Below are 16,427 nucleotides of genomic sequence, written 5' to 3'. Positions count from 1 at the left end.
TCACTGGTTGGGAGTGATTCTGAGATATGAGGCACCTCTCCAGCTGGGTACAGGAGCCAGACAGGAGCAAGCAGAACTGGGGACACAAAGACATTGCTGACATTAAAAGTAACAAACAAATACATAAGGAAACGTATTCTCAAGAAGAAAAGAAGAGATCTATATCAAGTGCAGCAAGAAGAGAGAAAGGAATGTATCTGCCAGGCTTTCATGCTGACAAAATAATCCACAATATGGGTCTCTGTGTGACAGGCACCAACAGAAAAAAGAACCCAAATACCTGGATGGATTGGAAGGTAAAAACAAAAAAAGAACGCTATTGACCAATGTACAGTCTAATCTTAGCTACTGAAACAAACATTTTCATGCAATTATTTTCTCCGTGTAACACACGTCTTACTACCATTTGGAAATGGGATTTCTTGCTTTGATTTAAATGTGCTTTCTTGGCATTTTCACAGCTACAGTCCCATTACAAATTTTCACGTGTAAGTAACTATTTCTGCTTCAGATGAACAGGTAACATCATTAGGCAAATAAGGCTTATTCCCATGCAAAGGCAAGAGTACCAGGCAAGACCTCAGGGTCAAGCCAAATAGTCAAGGGCAAAAAGAAGTGAAGAGGGCAGAACTGGGCAGTGGGGAAATCTTTTGGGTGGAAAAGATGAATGTGTAAACCTGTTCTTCCCTAAGATTTCAGCACGTTTTGAATAATACGGAGAGCTTTGTGTACAGGGGGTCGGGTAGCACATGGTTTGGGTCTAATTTCAAAGGCAAATTCTGGTGGAATCTGTGACTCACCCCATCCTAATAGGCCACATGTCAAGGCTCCGTGGACACCCCACAGGCAGCCCTGTGAACCCCCAACAGGCAAGTCTTGCCAGATGAATGCCAGGCCGATGTCTACATCTGATGACATGGGGCAGAGTATCTCTAAAAAATACTACTTCCCCGGCCAATGGACTGTGGCAGTTACTATTCTAAGTGTAAAATATTGTATTACATACCTGTGAAGATTTTTAACTTCAGGGCTTCACAGAGACGCAATTAAATACATGGGCCAAATGTTTATTCTGCTTAAAGACAACTTAGAAATACTAATGGCAGGCTGTGTGTGGTGGCTCACACTTGTAATCCCAGCATTTTGGGAGGCCGAGGCAGGCAGATCACTTGAGGTCAGGAGTTTGAGACCACCCTGGCCAACATCGTGAAACTCCATCACTACTAAAAATACGAAAATTTGTCGAGAATTGTGGCAGGCACCTGTAATCCCAGCTACTCAAGAGGCTGAGGCGGGAGAATCACTTGAAACCAGGAGGTGGAAATTGCAGTAAGCCAAGATGGCGCCACTGCACTCCAGCCTGGGCAACAGAGGGAGGCTCCATCAAAAAGGAAAAGAAAAATACTGATGACATGACAGATAGGAACTGCAAAGATGCTTGGGCCCCACCCAAGTCAGCTGTTTGGTAATGCCTGCCACAGATCTTGAGGAATAATAAGTGCTCATACACTTACAGCAATACCTCTGCTTGTCTTGAATTTGCAGACCTGAGCTTCAGTTATACCATGAGCACAGAATATGCTATCATTTTACATCATTGAGCCTCAATTTCCAAATGGCAAACATCAGAGAGGTGAGGTGGGAAGTTTCCTAAGCAGCTGTTATACCCAACAGATTTCCAAAAATCTTTTCCAAATGTCTCCTATACAATATATTGATGGCCCCAATGGGGAGAAGCCAGGCACATGTCTAAATTTTCATGTGCCCAATGGGAGGAAAGAATTCCTGGGTAAAGCAAGCAGATATAAATGACACGGTACACTGAAAAGACTGTAATGTTACCTAAGACTGCTCCAGTGACAAGACCACAGATGAAACGTTTCAGTCCACCAGAACAAGTGATCACTCATGTTATTAGTGTGTTAGAAAACCTAATACTACTTAGGTCCTTATGTGAAGAAAATATATCTTGTTCATGTTTTATGGTTGAAAAAGTGTCCACAGGCAAACTTAGAAATAATTTTACAATGAAAATCACATATGTTAATGGCCATTTATTTTAATTGGAAACATGAAGGATAAAAGACATTTCATTGTGATTGCAAATATCAGTGAAAAAGAAGATTTTCTTTATGGTATTTAATGTAGTTCTCTGGAACACACAACTTGGTTCACAGCGCGCCTGCTGCTGCACTGCCGCAGCCTGACAGCCTGTCTTATCTGCCAAATTGCTCATTAGGTTTGGCAATTTTCACCTGCGCCTCCAGCTTATCTTTCAGCAGGGAATACACATCAGCCTGCTTTTACCATCTTCTGCAGTGAGCTTCCAGCACTCCCGAAGTAGCACAGTGTCCCTCATCTGCAGCCCTCCAAACACATGCTGTGTATGCACCAGTATTTTTAAATGCCAATACAGCTCCCAGTTTTCTAACCTACACTGCAGGAGAATTTGCAAAGTAAGCCCTGTATTACAAATACTAAAGTGAGCTGACCAATCATTTACTTAATTTTTTAATACAAAAAAGAACACAAAAACCAAATGAACTTAATTTCTTAAGTGCTCATTTTAGACAGTATTTCTGAGTGAGGCACAGGTGACAAGAGAGCAGAGAATCCTCTTCCAACAGGCTCTGGCCCCGCCAACCTTCATTGCAGGTCGAAAAGAAGTGTACTCCAATTGATAAATAAACAATAGAGGTAACACGGCAACAGAAACAAAGAGGTAGCTGAGAGTACTACTCAGCTCTCTGCCTGCCTGATTCTGCCAATGAGCACTGTGACATTCAGATCGATTAGAAACACACACACACACACACACACACACACACACACACACACACACACACAGAGAGAGAGAGAGAGAGAGAGAGAGAGAGATGCTTTGTGGGCAAAAAGCACCAAAGATATAAAACAAAATGTCTGAAACCCCATAAAACAACTTCTGATGTATACTGTTTTTCATTTTGCAGAAGTAAAATATTCACCACCAACCCCGCAATTAGCTAGAAAATTACAATAATTACAGCAATTTTGTATCCCATCTCCAATCCAATTAATAGATATATGACCTTGTCAACATGTAATAATCAGATTGCATCTACAACAAAACTGGATGGGTTTTATATGCTGAATAGAACTTGCACAGTAAGAAGGTAATTATTTGAAATACTGAGAATACCATTTGTATGCCATGCTCCACTTCACAAGTTAAAAGGAAATACAATAGGAATATTATTTCTATTTGCAATATGTATTTAAATCAGATCCAGAAAATAGTACTCTGGTGCCAGCTAATATTAAGAGCATAGATCTCTACACCAAAGGTCTTGGATATTCTAGAAAGACAAAAATCAATCTGCATATTCTTGGTAAGAAAAAAAAACTAAGAAATCAAGAAGCAAGAGGGGACACTAACTTAGGCTACAATTCTATAACAACTATTGATATTTCTTTAAGATCTATACGTTAGGAAGATAGCAAAATCTTATCAGTTAATTAAATAACACCATTTCGGAAAAATTTCCCAAGTAATGGATAAAAATTATAAAAGGTTAAAAATGACAAAAGACTTAAAAGGAAACAAAACAAAAAGAAAGAAATATAATAAATCAGATACTTTCTTTCCCCCAATTTGTTTTTTTGAGAGAGTCTTGCTCTGTCACCAGGCGCCAGGCTGGAGTGCAGTGGCGCAATCTCAGCTCACTGCAACCTCCGCCTCCCGGGTTCAAGCAAGTCTCCTGCCTCAGCCTCCCGAGTAGCTGGGACTACAGGCACACACCACCATGCCCAGCTAATGTTTGTATTTTTAGTAGAGGACAAGGTTTTACCATGTTGGCCAGGATGGTCTCAATGTCTTGACCTTGTGATCCACCCTCCTCAGCCTCCCAAAGTGCTGGGATTACAGGAGTGAGCCACCACGCCCAGCTGTTTCCCCAAATTTTTAAAACAATGCTATTTCCAGAAGTCTCACTATCCCTTGGGCTTATATCATTTTCAAAGCACACTTCCTTCTTTAGTGTAGATCTTCCAGAAGAGACATTTAAAAATTTGAATTCTGAGGTAAAAAGGAATCCTGCCATGGTTCTAAACCTGAGCTACCCTCAAATAGCTGACTCCTACAATAAGTCCTTGGGAATTGAAGACGAAAAAAAATCATAGAGTGAAAAAGTTAGATACAAAAAAATACCAGCCTTGGGCTCAATGATCTGCACTGCAATGATCTGCCCCTGAAAGTTTTAGGTCTCTCTAAGTCTGATTTGTTAATATTGAAAATAAAGACAGTTGAATGTATATCACAGATATGGTTCCAATTTGACTCTGTAAAAGTTCTACTCCATCTACCTAAGGGGCCAGTAGTGTCCCACACCAGAATGCATGTCCTACTTGGGCTGAGTGACATCTCAATCCCTTCATACATCCCCAAGCAGTGGATCTGCACTCAGGGGCCTGATCACCCACAGCATTCCACAACCATCTGTTAGTGTAGTGCTTCTCCTGCGCCACGGGCTACATCAGAACTGTGAACGTTATCTCATTACTATACAAAACATCCCGAGGCAGGTAGTCAGAGAGGTGGCCAGTGTAATCACCTACTAACCTTGCCCCCTGCCCAAGATGATGTGACTCTCTTGCCTGTACTGCTTCTGAAATGTAAACACTCTATATTACAAAGGAGTATCTGCATAACAAGCTCATGTTGAACGCATAAAGCGGAATATACTCCCACAAAGTAGAATATGCACTCAAATTTATCAAAATCTGGGTGGGGGGGAAAAAACAAGAGTTATACAGAATATCTGGTCACCAGTTTCCTTTAGAGCAGAACATGTATCTGCCTGGGAGCAAGCAAAGACCTTCCGAGAGATACCTTTTAACGTATTCCATGTCAAGCTCTTCATGTTCAGTATGCAGCACTCCCTAAGAAGGTTCTAGGAGCCTGAAAACAAGGGGTCAAGGTGTAATGTGGTTTCTTCCTACCCATTCTCCATGGTCAACGACCCAAAGCCAACACATCCACGAGGCAGTGCCCAGGGCCACAGTAAGTCTAGAAGCCTAGGATAGTGTTTTATTTTCCTTTGAAGTCAAAAGAGAAGAAGAAATTTTTAGAGTCAGAGAAAATGTTTTGACTTTTTTCTCACATCAGAAGAAAACGATACTCTTAGGAACCATGAAAATCAATTGAATATTGCATAAAATGAAAAAAGTACACTATTGAAGCATTCAAAGTTATATGAAATATAATTTTATTACTGATATTATTATGGTGAGAGCAGCCCACGATGGCCAAAGTGCCCAGAGTCCAGGAAGTCATGACGGTGTCCTGAATAGCTCTTCTGCTTTGCAAAATTTAAAAAACAAACAACAAACACATGCACTGAAAAACTGACAAAAGAAAAATAAGCATCACCTCTTCTGATCTTACAAGTGATACAATGTACAACTGTGCATAAGAACTTCAGGTTGACACAGCACAGTTTAATACGGCAGCCTTGAGGTTGAGAACATAAATGCCTCTGGATAACAAACGCTTCTGCCACTCAACTAGTTTCTAGATCTCTCCTTTCAACAAAAAAAGAAGGATATCATAGGCCAGCTTTCAGCTCATTGATATATCTGTAAAAATAATTTCTGATAAAGGATCACTAATTGGTGTTTAGCATTTAGCTCGGAGGGAGTTAGAAGAATGGAGTAATATTGGATGTAACGAAACTCCATTTACTCCCTAATTTTCTCTATTGTTTTGCAGGAACAACCAGAGAAAGCCAAATATGAAACTCTAAACAATCGCATCATATATTCCCCTCTTCCAGGTAGCCCACTTGCGGCTACCTCACGCCAGCAGCTTCCAGTCAGAGCACACGCAAGCCTTCCCTTTTCTTCACGCGAAAGTATTCCCACGCCTCAGCCTGCCTGGAAGACTCTGCAAAAGGCAGACCATGATAGCTGACCCCTTACTACAGCAAGCTCTGAACAAATAGCCGTCACCTATTCTCATTTGGATAGTCTTCACTTATTTCCACATTAAAAAGCAAAACATGTTACATACTTGTATATTTGTGCTATTTTGGTCAATTATATACTAATAATAATCACAAAGTACTATATTTAAATTTTTAATATATTTTGTTTGTGACAAAGAAATAAGATAACCAATAAAAAATATTCAATCCTGAAAAAGATTAGGTTAAACTTCTGTGCTATATGAAATGAGGGGGAAAAGTTCAAAGAGAAAAGTAATTAAATAGACCTTCGAACTACCAGGAAGTGCCTTACGTGTTCCCTTTATTTAAAAAAAAAATACCTTTATTAAGGACAATTTTGAACCAACATATAAAAGTAGGCAGAATGGGTATGCTGAATCTCTACATAACCATTCCCCAGGCTGTACGATTCAAAAGCAAATACTAGAGAGATCATTTTAATCATAAATAGTTCATTATGTACTACTAAAAGGTAAAGGTTCTTTTACATATTATTAATTTTATTGCATCTAAATAATTCCTTACTATTAAATACCCAATTCGTGTTTTATTCGTCAGCATACAAATGTCATTCTTTCTATTACGCTTCATTTAAATCAAGATTTAAATAAGATCCAGATACTATGATTGAATGTTACATCACTTAAAAGTTTCTATTAACATATAAATTCCCTCTCCATGTCCTTCTGCCCCTGCAGTTGATTTTATTGACGAACTTGGGTCATTTGTCTTACACAGGTTCCCACCATCTTGACTAGGCTGATCGCATCCCCTGTCATGTTCACTTGGATCTCAGGGTTCTGTATTTCCTGTAAATAGGCAGTTGGATTGCGATGTTTGATCAGATCCACGATTAATTTCTTCTGTCAAGACCACCTCATAGGAGGTGTTGTGTTTTTTCATCAGGAAGCATACAATGCTTGGTTTTCTCTACTTGATGATTATTTTTTAATGTTAGCAGTGGTTGACGACTGTCTTAGCTCACGTTGTGCTGCTCTAACAGAGTATCTGACACTGGTAATTTAGAAAGAACTGGAATGTACTCTCTGACAGTTCTGGGGCCCAAGATCAAGGGGCTGGCATCTGGAGAGGACGTTCTTACTGCATCCTCACATGTAGGAAGGTGGAAGGGAAAGAGAGAAAGAAGGCAGTGTCCTCACATGACAGAAGGTGACAGAGTGATCCCAGCACCTCACGCTCTTTTTATACTAAGTTCTTTTTATACGAAACTCTTTTTATACTAAGAAGTAATTTTTAATACATAAATACAAAGTAATTTCCTCTCCATCTACTATTTGGTTATACAGTGATACTACTCATACGAAGGACATGTGGAATAGAAAATTTCTTTTTTTCTTTACGACTGGGTCTCCCTCTGTCACTCAGTCTGGTGTACACGGGACAATCACAGCTCACTGTAGCCTTGATCTCCCAGGCTCAAGAATTCCTCCTGCCTCAGCTTCCCACGCAACAGAGAGTATAGTCACACATCACCATGCCCACCCAAATTTTGATTTTTAACAGAGATGAGATCCTTTATAAATTACCAACCAGGGCTGGTAATTTTGTCTTTCCTTGAACAGTTTTCCAAATAATAAGCAACTTTATGACCTGGACACCTCCCATTAGGACACACCTCCCAACACTGTTGTACTAGGGATTATATTTCCAACATGTAAACTTGGGGGGAGACATTAAGACCAAAGCAATGATCAATACCTAGATCCATTATATCATCAGGAGTTGCAGAATAGCAATATTACAATGCTATCATTATATCTTCATTTATTAGCTGTAATACTTACATAAGAAGTATTTGGATATCCAGTGAAACCACACTACAAGGAAACTCAGAATAGATGAATTATTCCTTTTTTCTTTTATAAGGTTTCCAAATAATAAGATGATCTACTGATAGCCTTCTACTTGCTTGATGGCTTATTTATCATAATACACTCGTACATGTATTGCTGTTACTATCTTTATTGATGCACCCACTGTCCTGTCTTTGTGTCCCCTCCTAGGCCCTCTGCCCCACCTTAGTAATCTTTCATAACTGCCCTATTTTCTGATATAACAGGATGATCCAGGATGATCTCATACATTTCCTGTCCAGACTCGCTTTCAGCCATTTCTCTAAGAAGCTCTGATCCCATCAAATGAAAAATGCCATTTTCAGAGCATAGTGTGGCTTGAGAAATGCTGAGTTACTGGCTGGCCATTGATTCCAGAACTTTTCTGTGAACACACACAGGAATTTTTCTGCCCTCCAGGTTTCTTTTATAAAAACTAAAACATATCAGGAATTCATTATGACATGTCTTGTCTAAGTTGAGAATTATTCAATTTTTGTTCTCTCTCTTCTAACTTATATCTGTACACTTTTTCTTCTGTACTAAGTATCCTGGGTACTCAATGACACCAGGAGCGAGAGAATTAGAATATTATAATTTATCGTCTATCTCATCCTGTAATACCCACCAAAAATCTAAGATTAACAAGCAAAAATATCACCAGATACTGATAAATGTTACTTGGGGAGAAAACACTGCTGGGTTGAGGAGCAATGATTTAACTAAATCAGAGTTCTCTCATATTTTCTACAAAAAAAGCTCAAGGCCAAACTAATGGCAGCTTCTACGGAAACATAAAAAGACCTCAAGATGACAATTCTATCTACGAAAACCATCTAAGCTGTATCTTAATACCCAAACTTCATATTCATTTTTCTATTGAAAAAAATATGTATACTCTACATGTTTTTGTCAATTTCCACCAATTCTTTATGGAACAAAGGGGATGAGTGAATTCATTTATTGGAAAACACAGGAAAGTGACCATTCCTTCTTTAAAGCAAAAGTTAGAAATTTATTTATCTAAAAGCCTTTATCAAACATGTCCCCAATTAGTGTCGATTATCCTTCAATTAAGCAAATCTCTACATACTGTTAGCTTCTTTCTCATCTAAAAATAGCTAGACTACTAACTACAGCTCCTTATAGCAAAGACTAAGCCTTATTAACTCAAGCCTGGACTCGCCGCCTAGCACAAGGCATGGCTAGCACAGACAAACTCATGTTCTATGTCTGAATGAATGTCATTGACACAGTATGAGAAAACACCTTAACAGACAGGTGACTCATGTATGATGCATTACATTCACATAGTTATGGACCTGTGGAAAGCAGATGCTTAACATGCACTTACCCAGTGCCTGCCAAAACCTGAAAATCTAAACAACCTTCGCATATCAAAATCAGAACAAGAAAATAAGATTTGCATATTCTCCCACTGGTTGCTGCAAGACAACACATATGCTTCAAATGTAACTTCCTTTTCTCAATAAAAACAAAATAAAAAGAGGCATTTTGGGTTGAAAACAGCATTTAAATCTTAACACATAAGGCCAGCCAAATGTGGGTGGTTACATGTTAGAAATTTTGTAGAGTCCAGAGGAGTCAAAAGGTAAAAGTTGATAGGAACTATGTCAATCAAATTCGTAAGTCAACATAATAAAGGATTTAACTTTTCCTCTAATATTTTCTATGGTGCAGCTACATTAAAGCTACATATTGCTTTAGAAAAGATACAAGTACAAAAACTACAACAATAACACAACAGGATGTTCTGTATTTAAGTATATACATTACCATGTTATTGCTCAAATAAAGATACTATTTTCCAAACTTCTGGTATCTGAATATCTGAACTATCATTTAATTAAAATTTTCCATGAGTCAAATTTAGGCGGTCTATGTTGTACACACAGGATCATTCCAAGCAGATATCCACTAAGTCAAAGGCTTAATGAGCTAGTGAAAAATAAACTACGGCTAACTCGTGTGCCACCTACACATCATTTTGTATATCCGGTATGGTATATGCCTCACCTTTTGAAAAAACACTGCCCAAAGCAAATCCAATGTAAGATTTTTAAGCATTATATCCTAGTAGTAAACAAACTGATTTTCACCAAATTAGTTTCTTGCACATGTGCATAAATAAACCTAAATCTCTTGCATGTAAAAAATATTCAGCTAAAACAACTTATGCCTTCTGTTCCACCCCAAGCTTCCTGGGAAACATCTGTCATTATATCTGAGTCTGATCTTGTCTGGATGATAGAAAGCAATTGTAAGAAGTAGTCAGCACTGGTCTGTGGCTGCACGCAATCCTCTAGAGCATCACTTACAATCCTATCTTGAACTATGCCTCTTAAGTTCTCTGCACCTCTGCATGGCACACTTTTCCTGTGGGTTCTGATGGGCTAACAGATCTCTACTGCTGAATTGCTCTTCTTTGCTTGTTCTCCTTATATACACCTTCAAGGGACAGCAGAAGCAGCAGTAGTTTGTAAACATCTGGAAGCAAATTGCCAAATTGCTACAGATTGCTATCGATGCAAAAAAATGGGAATTAGGATGCGTTTTTAGAAGAATAAACTATACATTCTAAATATTATCTACCTATATTCTATTCCTAATTATATATTATATTAACATATATTATTACCCATCTGTTTATAAAGATCTACTGAAGGCTACCAATCAGTAAACACATATAAGACCCAAATTTTCTACTTAAAAAGACTGAAGTGTTTCTAAATAGATGTACCTAAAAAATATATGATTTTTTTTTTTTTTTGAGATGGAGTTTCACTTTGTTGCCCAGGCTGAAGTGCAGTGGCACAATCTTTGCTCACTGTAACCTCCACCTCCTAGGTTCAAGCGGTTCTCCTGTCTCGGCCTCCCAAGTAGCTAAGATTACAGGCACCCACCACCACACCCGGCTAATTTTTGTATTTTTATAGAGACAGGGTTTCACCATGTTGGCCAGGCTGGTCTCGAACTGGTGACCTCAAGTGATCCACCCACCTTAGCCTCCCAAAGTGCTGGGATTACAGGTATGAGCCATCTCACCCAGCCAAATAATCTTTTAAGCTTATACATTTATTGAAATTGATTTTCTAACTCTTAACAACTACTCAATTACAAGATTATACAACTACAAACAATAAATAATTGTAGCAAAAATATGTCACTTTGATGAATACCTTCCAGAAATGGCTAACAGAGCTCTTCGGGCAAGTGTCCTGGATCTAGAATACCCAGGGTGATAGGATTCCTCATACAAAGCTCATTATGTCCGTACCCCCCTCCCCTATGGAGGTATTCTAATCACGGCTCTCCCAGATCCCTGAGGATAACTTTGACAGGGAGGTCTCTTCTTCCCCAGCTCTTCGGATAACGCTCATATAACATAAGTAATGGTTGTAAAAGAGTTGACTGTAATGAATGATGCCATGTTTTGTTTCAGTGCAAAGCTCTTTTGTTATTTCTGTTTGTTCTAGCATTTAGAGAAAATATATGGAAAGGAAAATCCAAATAATTTAACTTGAATTATTTTCCTAATTTACAGTTAGCAAGTCATGGAAAGTCTACTCGTAAGCCTAATCTATTACAACGTAAAAAACTGCCTGCTTCTCTTGCAAAGGACATTTGCCTGGGTCCTAAACTTAATTTTTGTAAAAAACAGATAATTAATTCCATTTACAGGAGCATGAATGAATAACAAAAGTTGGTATTCCTGTAAATTAAGATGAAATGTTAAGAGAAGAAAGAACTTTCACTTACTTGCTCGAAGGACTGAAGGTGTGACCTCAATTTCACTTGTTGCTTGGTAAGGCTGAAAGGCTGAGACGCTGTTGGTGGCAAGCTCACTACCAAATATCTCTGGGCTCTGGGTACCCGTGGAGCTGGCACTGGTGCCATCACCTCCATGATGTGGATCTTGCTCATCAAATACCGCTACCAGCTAGAAATGAAAGGTAAATGTGCACTTATAAATAAAGGCACTTAACATAGTTAGGTAAATACACAGACAAATGGGTATGTGTACCATCAAATGTTAATGAATGTGTGAGTACACAGAGTTTCCAGGTCTGTTTACTCAGAGTCCCTAGAGGCAATGACACTGAGCACACCTAGTACCCAGATCTTGGTTTCTAATACCATTCTCTAGTTAATGAACAAGGTTCCTTGAAAAATGGCTGATTTCACGGTTGCGGTCTGGGAAACATACGGGATCCCTGGAATGCCTTGTGATGCCATAAAGTCAGAAGTATTAAAAAATGATGAAGGCACACCAAAGGGAAACAGGTGCCAACCTGAGGGAGCTCCCAATTGCCAAAGCTGAGACAACTTACAAACAAAATAAGTAACACTGGCATTGGATCATAATCCAAAGAAAAAACTAAAATCCATGAGTCCATAATGATATAAATAATTGAACAAATAAATGGTAGAGAATGAACAGCTATTCCCTGCTGTAGCATTCTAAATAACAAATAGAAGGAATAACGGCAACAGAAATCATCATTAGGCAACCTCCACAGTAAAAACTGTTCAGGTAAAATCTACTAATGGATGCAAACATTGATGGATATGAATATGATGATAAGCAGGATATTTGCATAGCTCAAAATGTCTCCTCACAAGACACATTTTGACTAAAAAGTAAACAGTAATATCACTGAAGTAGAGAAGCCTGGCAGCCACCACTGTACCCGAGTTAACAGCATCCATAGTAAGATGTAACAATATCACTTACTATCTCATAAAAGGCTCTGGGAAGTAGATAACATTACTCTTGTGGTATTCTTGCCAAAAATGTATAACTTCCATCTAACAGTGAGGAAACATCAGACAAACCCAAACTGAGGGATATTCTGAAACATAAAGCTCTCCAAAAGTATCAAGGGTCATGAAAGTGAAAGAAAGAATGGGGAAACTGAACAAACTGGAGGAGTCTGAGAAGGCTGTGAACTACATGCAGTGGGAGGAGAGAGAAGGACATTACTGAAAAAACAGGCCCAATTCTAATGAGCTCTGATTAGCTGACAGAATTGACTCAGTGTGAGTTTCTTACTTTTGATAACTGTTCTATGATGATGTAAAATGTTAACATTAGGGATAGATGAAGGGTAGAGGGAAATGCTCTGTAACTATTATTCCAATTTTTTGGAATTATAAAATTATTTCAAATTTAAAATTTTAAATGTTATAACATAGTATTTAAAAATGCTATGAAAATACAAATTTATTCTATGTCTTCTTATAACTAATACAGTTCTTAATACACTCACATACTTCTTCTTATAACTCCCAAAGAGTAGGCTGGGCTTGGTGGTTCATGCCTGTAATGGCAGCAATTTGGGAGGCTGAGGCGGGCAGATCACTTGAGGTCAGGAGTTCAAGACCAGCCTGGCCAACATGATAAAATCCCATTTCTACCAAAAATATAAAAAATTAGCTGGGTATAGTGGCACATACCTGTAATCCCAGCTTCTTGGGAGGCTGAGGCAGAAGAATTACTTGAAACCAGAAGGCAAAGGCTGCAGTGAGCTGAGATCGCACCACTGCACTCCAGCCTGGGTAACAGAGCGAGACTCTATCATAAATAAAATCACAAAGAGTAAAAAACTTCTAAGGATCCACAATGGCTGTCACTGTGGAGATTCACCCTTCAATCTCACACCTAGCAACTCTGCTTATAACCTCCAAGAAAAGAACCATGACTGGAGCCAAAGCAAACCCCTCTTCCACCTCCAATCCAAGTTTTTTCAAGGCCAGTACTCACCTCAGGTAAAAAAACAGAAATGCTAATGTACAGAATGTGAATCGGACTCAAAATTACAACCTTCATTTAATAAATGGTTTTGTTGTTTTGAACAAATGCTATTTCCATGAATATTTATATGTCATCGATCCATTTATGACACAACAAAGAAAACCTGAGGTATAGATAGAATCAGCTGATTAAACAATCTGGAAGACTAGTACCAGGGTTCATACCATACCAGGGCAACTTGTATGAAGAAATCACAGTAGGATAAATAGTTGGGCCACTCAACCTTATAATGAACAACATAAATGGGAAAAGAAGCCGGGCGCGGTGGCTCACGCTTGTAATCCCAGCACTTAGGGAGGCTGAGGCGGGTGGATCACGACGTCAAGAGATCGAGACCATCCTGGTCAACATGGTGAAACCCCGTCTCTACTAAAAATACAAAAACATTAGCTGGGCATGGTGGTGCGTGCCTGTAATCCCAGCTACTCAGGAGGCTGAGGCAGGAGAATTGCCTGAACCCAGGAGGCGGAGGTTGCGGTGAGCCGAGATTGCGCCATTGCACTCCAGCCTGGGTAACAAGAGCGAAACTCCGTCTCCAATAAATAAATAAATAAATAAATAGGAAAAGAAGTCCTTAATAGTTACCAAAAAATGGAAAGGTATGCATATGTATACACCAAATTATCCATATGCAGTAAAATCAGCTTATTTATCTGACACTGACTGGCAAGTGTCTGCCTGTATTAGCGACACAGACATACCACTCTAGATTAGGGGTCAACTGGCAAACTTTTTCTGAAAAGACTAACATAGTAGATATTTTTGGAGGTGTCGTCCGTACTGCCTCTTCCATGCTCTACTCAGCCACTGTAGCATGAAAGAGTACCCGTAGACAACATACAAACAAATGACTGTGACTACATTTAAATAAAACTTAACTTATAAAAGTAGGCAGCAGGCCAAATTTGGCCAATCGTCCCTAGTTTGACAACCCAGCCCAACAAGGATGCCCATCTTCCTAGTAACATGAAATTTTAGTTTCGGTTGAGCAATAAAACTTCGCAGCCCTGAAAAAATAAAAATACTCATTTCAAGGTCTGCATGAAGATTTTGGATTTCTACACTTGATTTTAATATCATCATACTTTTCATAAGGTGTGTGGTTTAATATGCATTTTGAAGATATTAAGTGTTGACATTTGGGTGCTTAATTGGAAGCAAATGAAATTCATGTTTTGTTATTAGCTTTTCACAATGATGTGTTCTCTCAAGAATCAAGTCCTTTCTGCAAACTGAAAATGGAGATTGAAAATTGTAAAGAACGAGTCTTTAAATGCCACACATGATGGAAGAGCTTATACATATATATTGGTTTCGACAATTATCTCTGGCATTTTTAGAAAACATTATAGAATCACAGTTGGTGATTTGCAATATGCCAATAACATACAATTCTACAGCTTTCTTTTAAACCAAAATTTAAGTGACAGGTGCAGATATGAAGCAATTTTGTGTTAAACTGGGAAAGATATATAATTTTAGAAAATCTACTCTATAAGAATACATATAGTAACACAGCAAAAAAGGGGGGAGAACCTTCACAAAAAAAAAATACACTGCATATTAAAAATCTCTATCATGCCCTTCAAAAAGCAAAGGAAATGTCTTTTAAATTTGTGAAATGTTACTCAAATTCTTATTTAACAGATGGAATCTTCACTGCTGTCCACAAGGCAGATCATTTTTGAAAGTTCATTTTTACTTGCAATAATTATTAAACTCTCTCCCGTTCCATTCATCTATCAGGTCTCCGTGAGAAAACACAGGCCAAATCTGAGTAACACCTACAATAACCCAAGTATAAATAAACTCTAAATATTGCCACCCATGTCCCCCTACCTCAGGACAAGTCACTTTAACTATAAAACATCAGGAACCCCCGCCCCCCCCGCAACAGAAAACCTGTTATAGAAACATCACATAGAAATGCTTATAAAACCACTGGATCTAGGGAAGTCCCTTTAATGAGTAAAATTAAGAGCTGAAAGCCCACAAGTGCATGAAAGCAAAGTGACTTAACAGCAATGAGAATCAGAGAAAGCTACGTTCAAAGCCAGCTCTGACCTTATTTCTTGGGTAGATGTTTGTAAATCCAGTGGCCTCTCTAAGATCTCTAAACCTTACTTTCCTCATTTGGAAAAAAGGATGGTGGTTGTGGGTAGACAGAATAATGGTCCCCCCTCAAAGTTATCCACAGCCAAACTCCTGGAACCAGTGAACGTGACCTTCCATGGCAAAAGGGACTTCGCAGACAGGATGGAGGGTAAGGACCTTAAAATGGAAATGGTATCCTTCATTATCCAGGTAGAGTCCTATCTAATTACATAAGTCTGGAAAAATGAAGAGCCTCGTCTGGTGTGGCCAGAGAGACATGTGATAGTGGCCAGAGAAATGCTACCCTGCCCACCTTGAAGATGCAGAAAGGGAGTCGCGAGCCAAGGACTGTGAGCAGCGGTTAGAAGTCAAGGACATGGATTCTCTCCTAGAGCCTCGAGAAAGGAGCATGGTTCATACCTTGATTTTACGGCATTCTGACCCATGCCAGCCTTCTGCCAAGCAGAACTGCCGGGTAATGAATCTGCACTGTTTTCGGCCACTTATGCCTGCTCTGCCAGGCGTGGGACAAATAAAGAGATAAGGTATACAACTGGCAGAACACAATAAGCATGTTTACTATAAGCTTTCATTAAATTATGCTGTGATGGTTGACAAATGAGAATCAGTTTCAAGAGCAAAGAAGACTGATACAAAGCTCAA

General features: G+C 38.9%; 1 protein-coding gene across 21 annotated transcripts in view; it reads right to left on the bottom strand.

Moving 5' to 3' along the window:
- PARD3 (par-3 family cell polarity regulator) overlaps positions 1-16,427 on the bottom strand; it is a 709,408-nt gene that overhangs the window by 394,477 nt on the left and 298,504 nt on the right. For all 21 annotated transcript variants that reach the window (XM_017535377.2, XM_017535365.2, XM_017535373.2 and 18 more), the window contains exon 3: positions 11,615-11,795. In XM_017535377.2, coding sequence (XP_017390866.1) covers positions 11,615-11,795 — 181 coding nt within the window. The remainder of the gene's footprint in view (positions 1-11,614; positions 11,796-16,427) is intronic.

Source organism: Cebus imitator, unplaced genomic scaffold (assembly GCF_001604975.1).
Source record: "Cebus imitator isolate Cc_AM_T3 unplaced genomic scaffold, Cebus_imitator-1.0 Scaffold92, whole genome shotgun sequence".
NCBI lineage: Eukaryota > Metazoa > Chordata > Mammalia > Primates > Cebidae > Cebus > Cebus imitator.
This window is presented reverse-complemented; position numbering and strand designations above follow the sequence as displayed.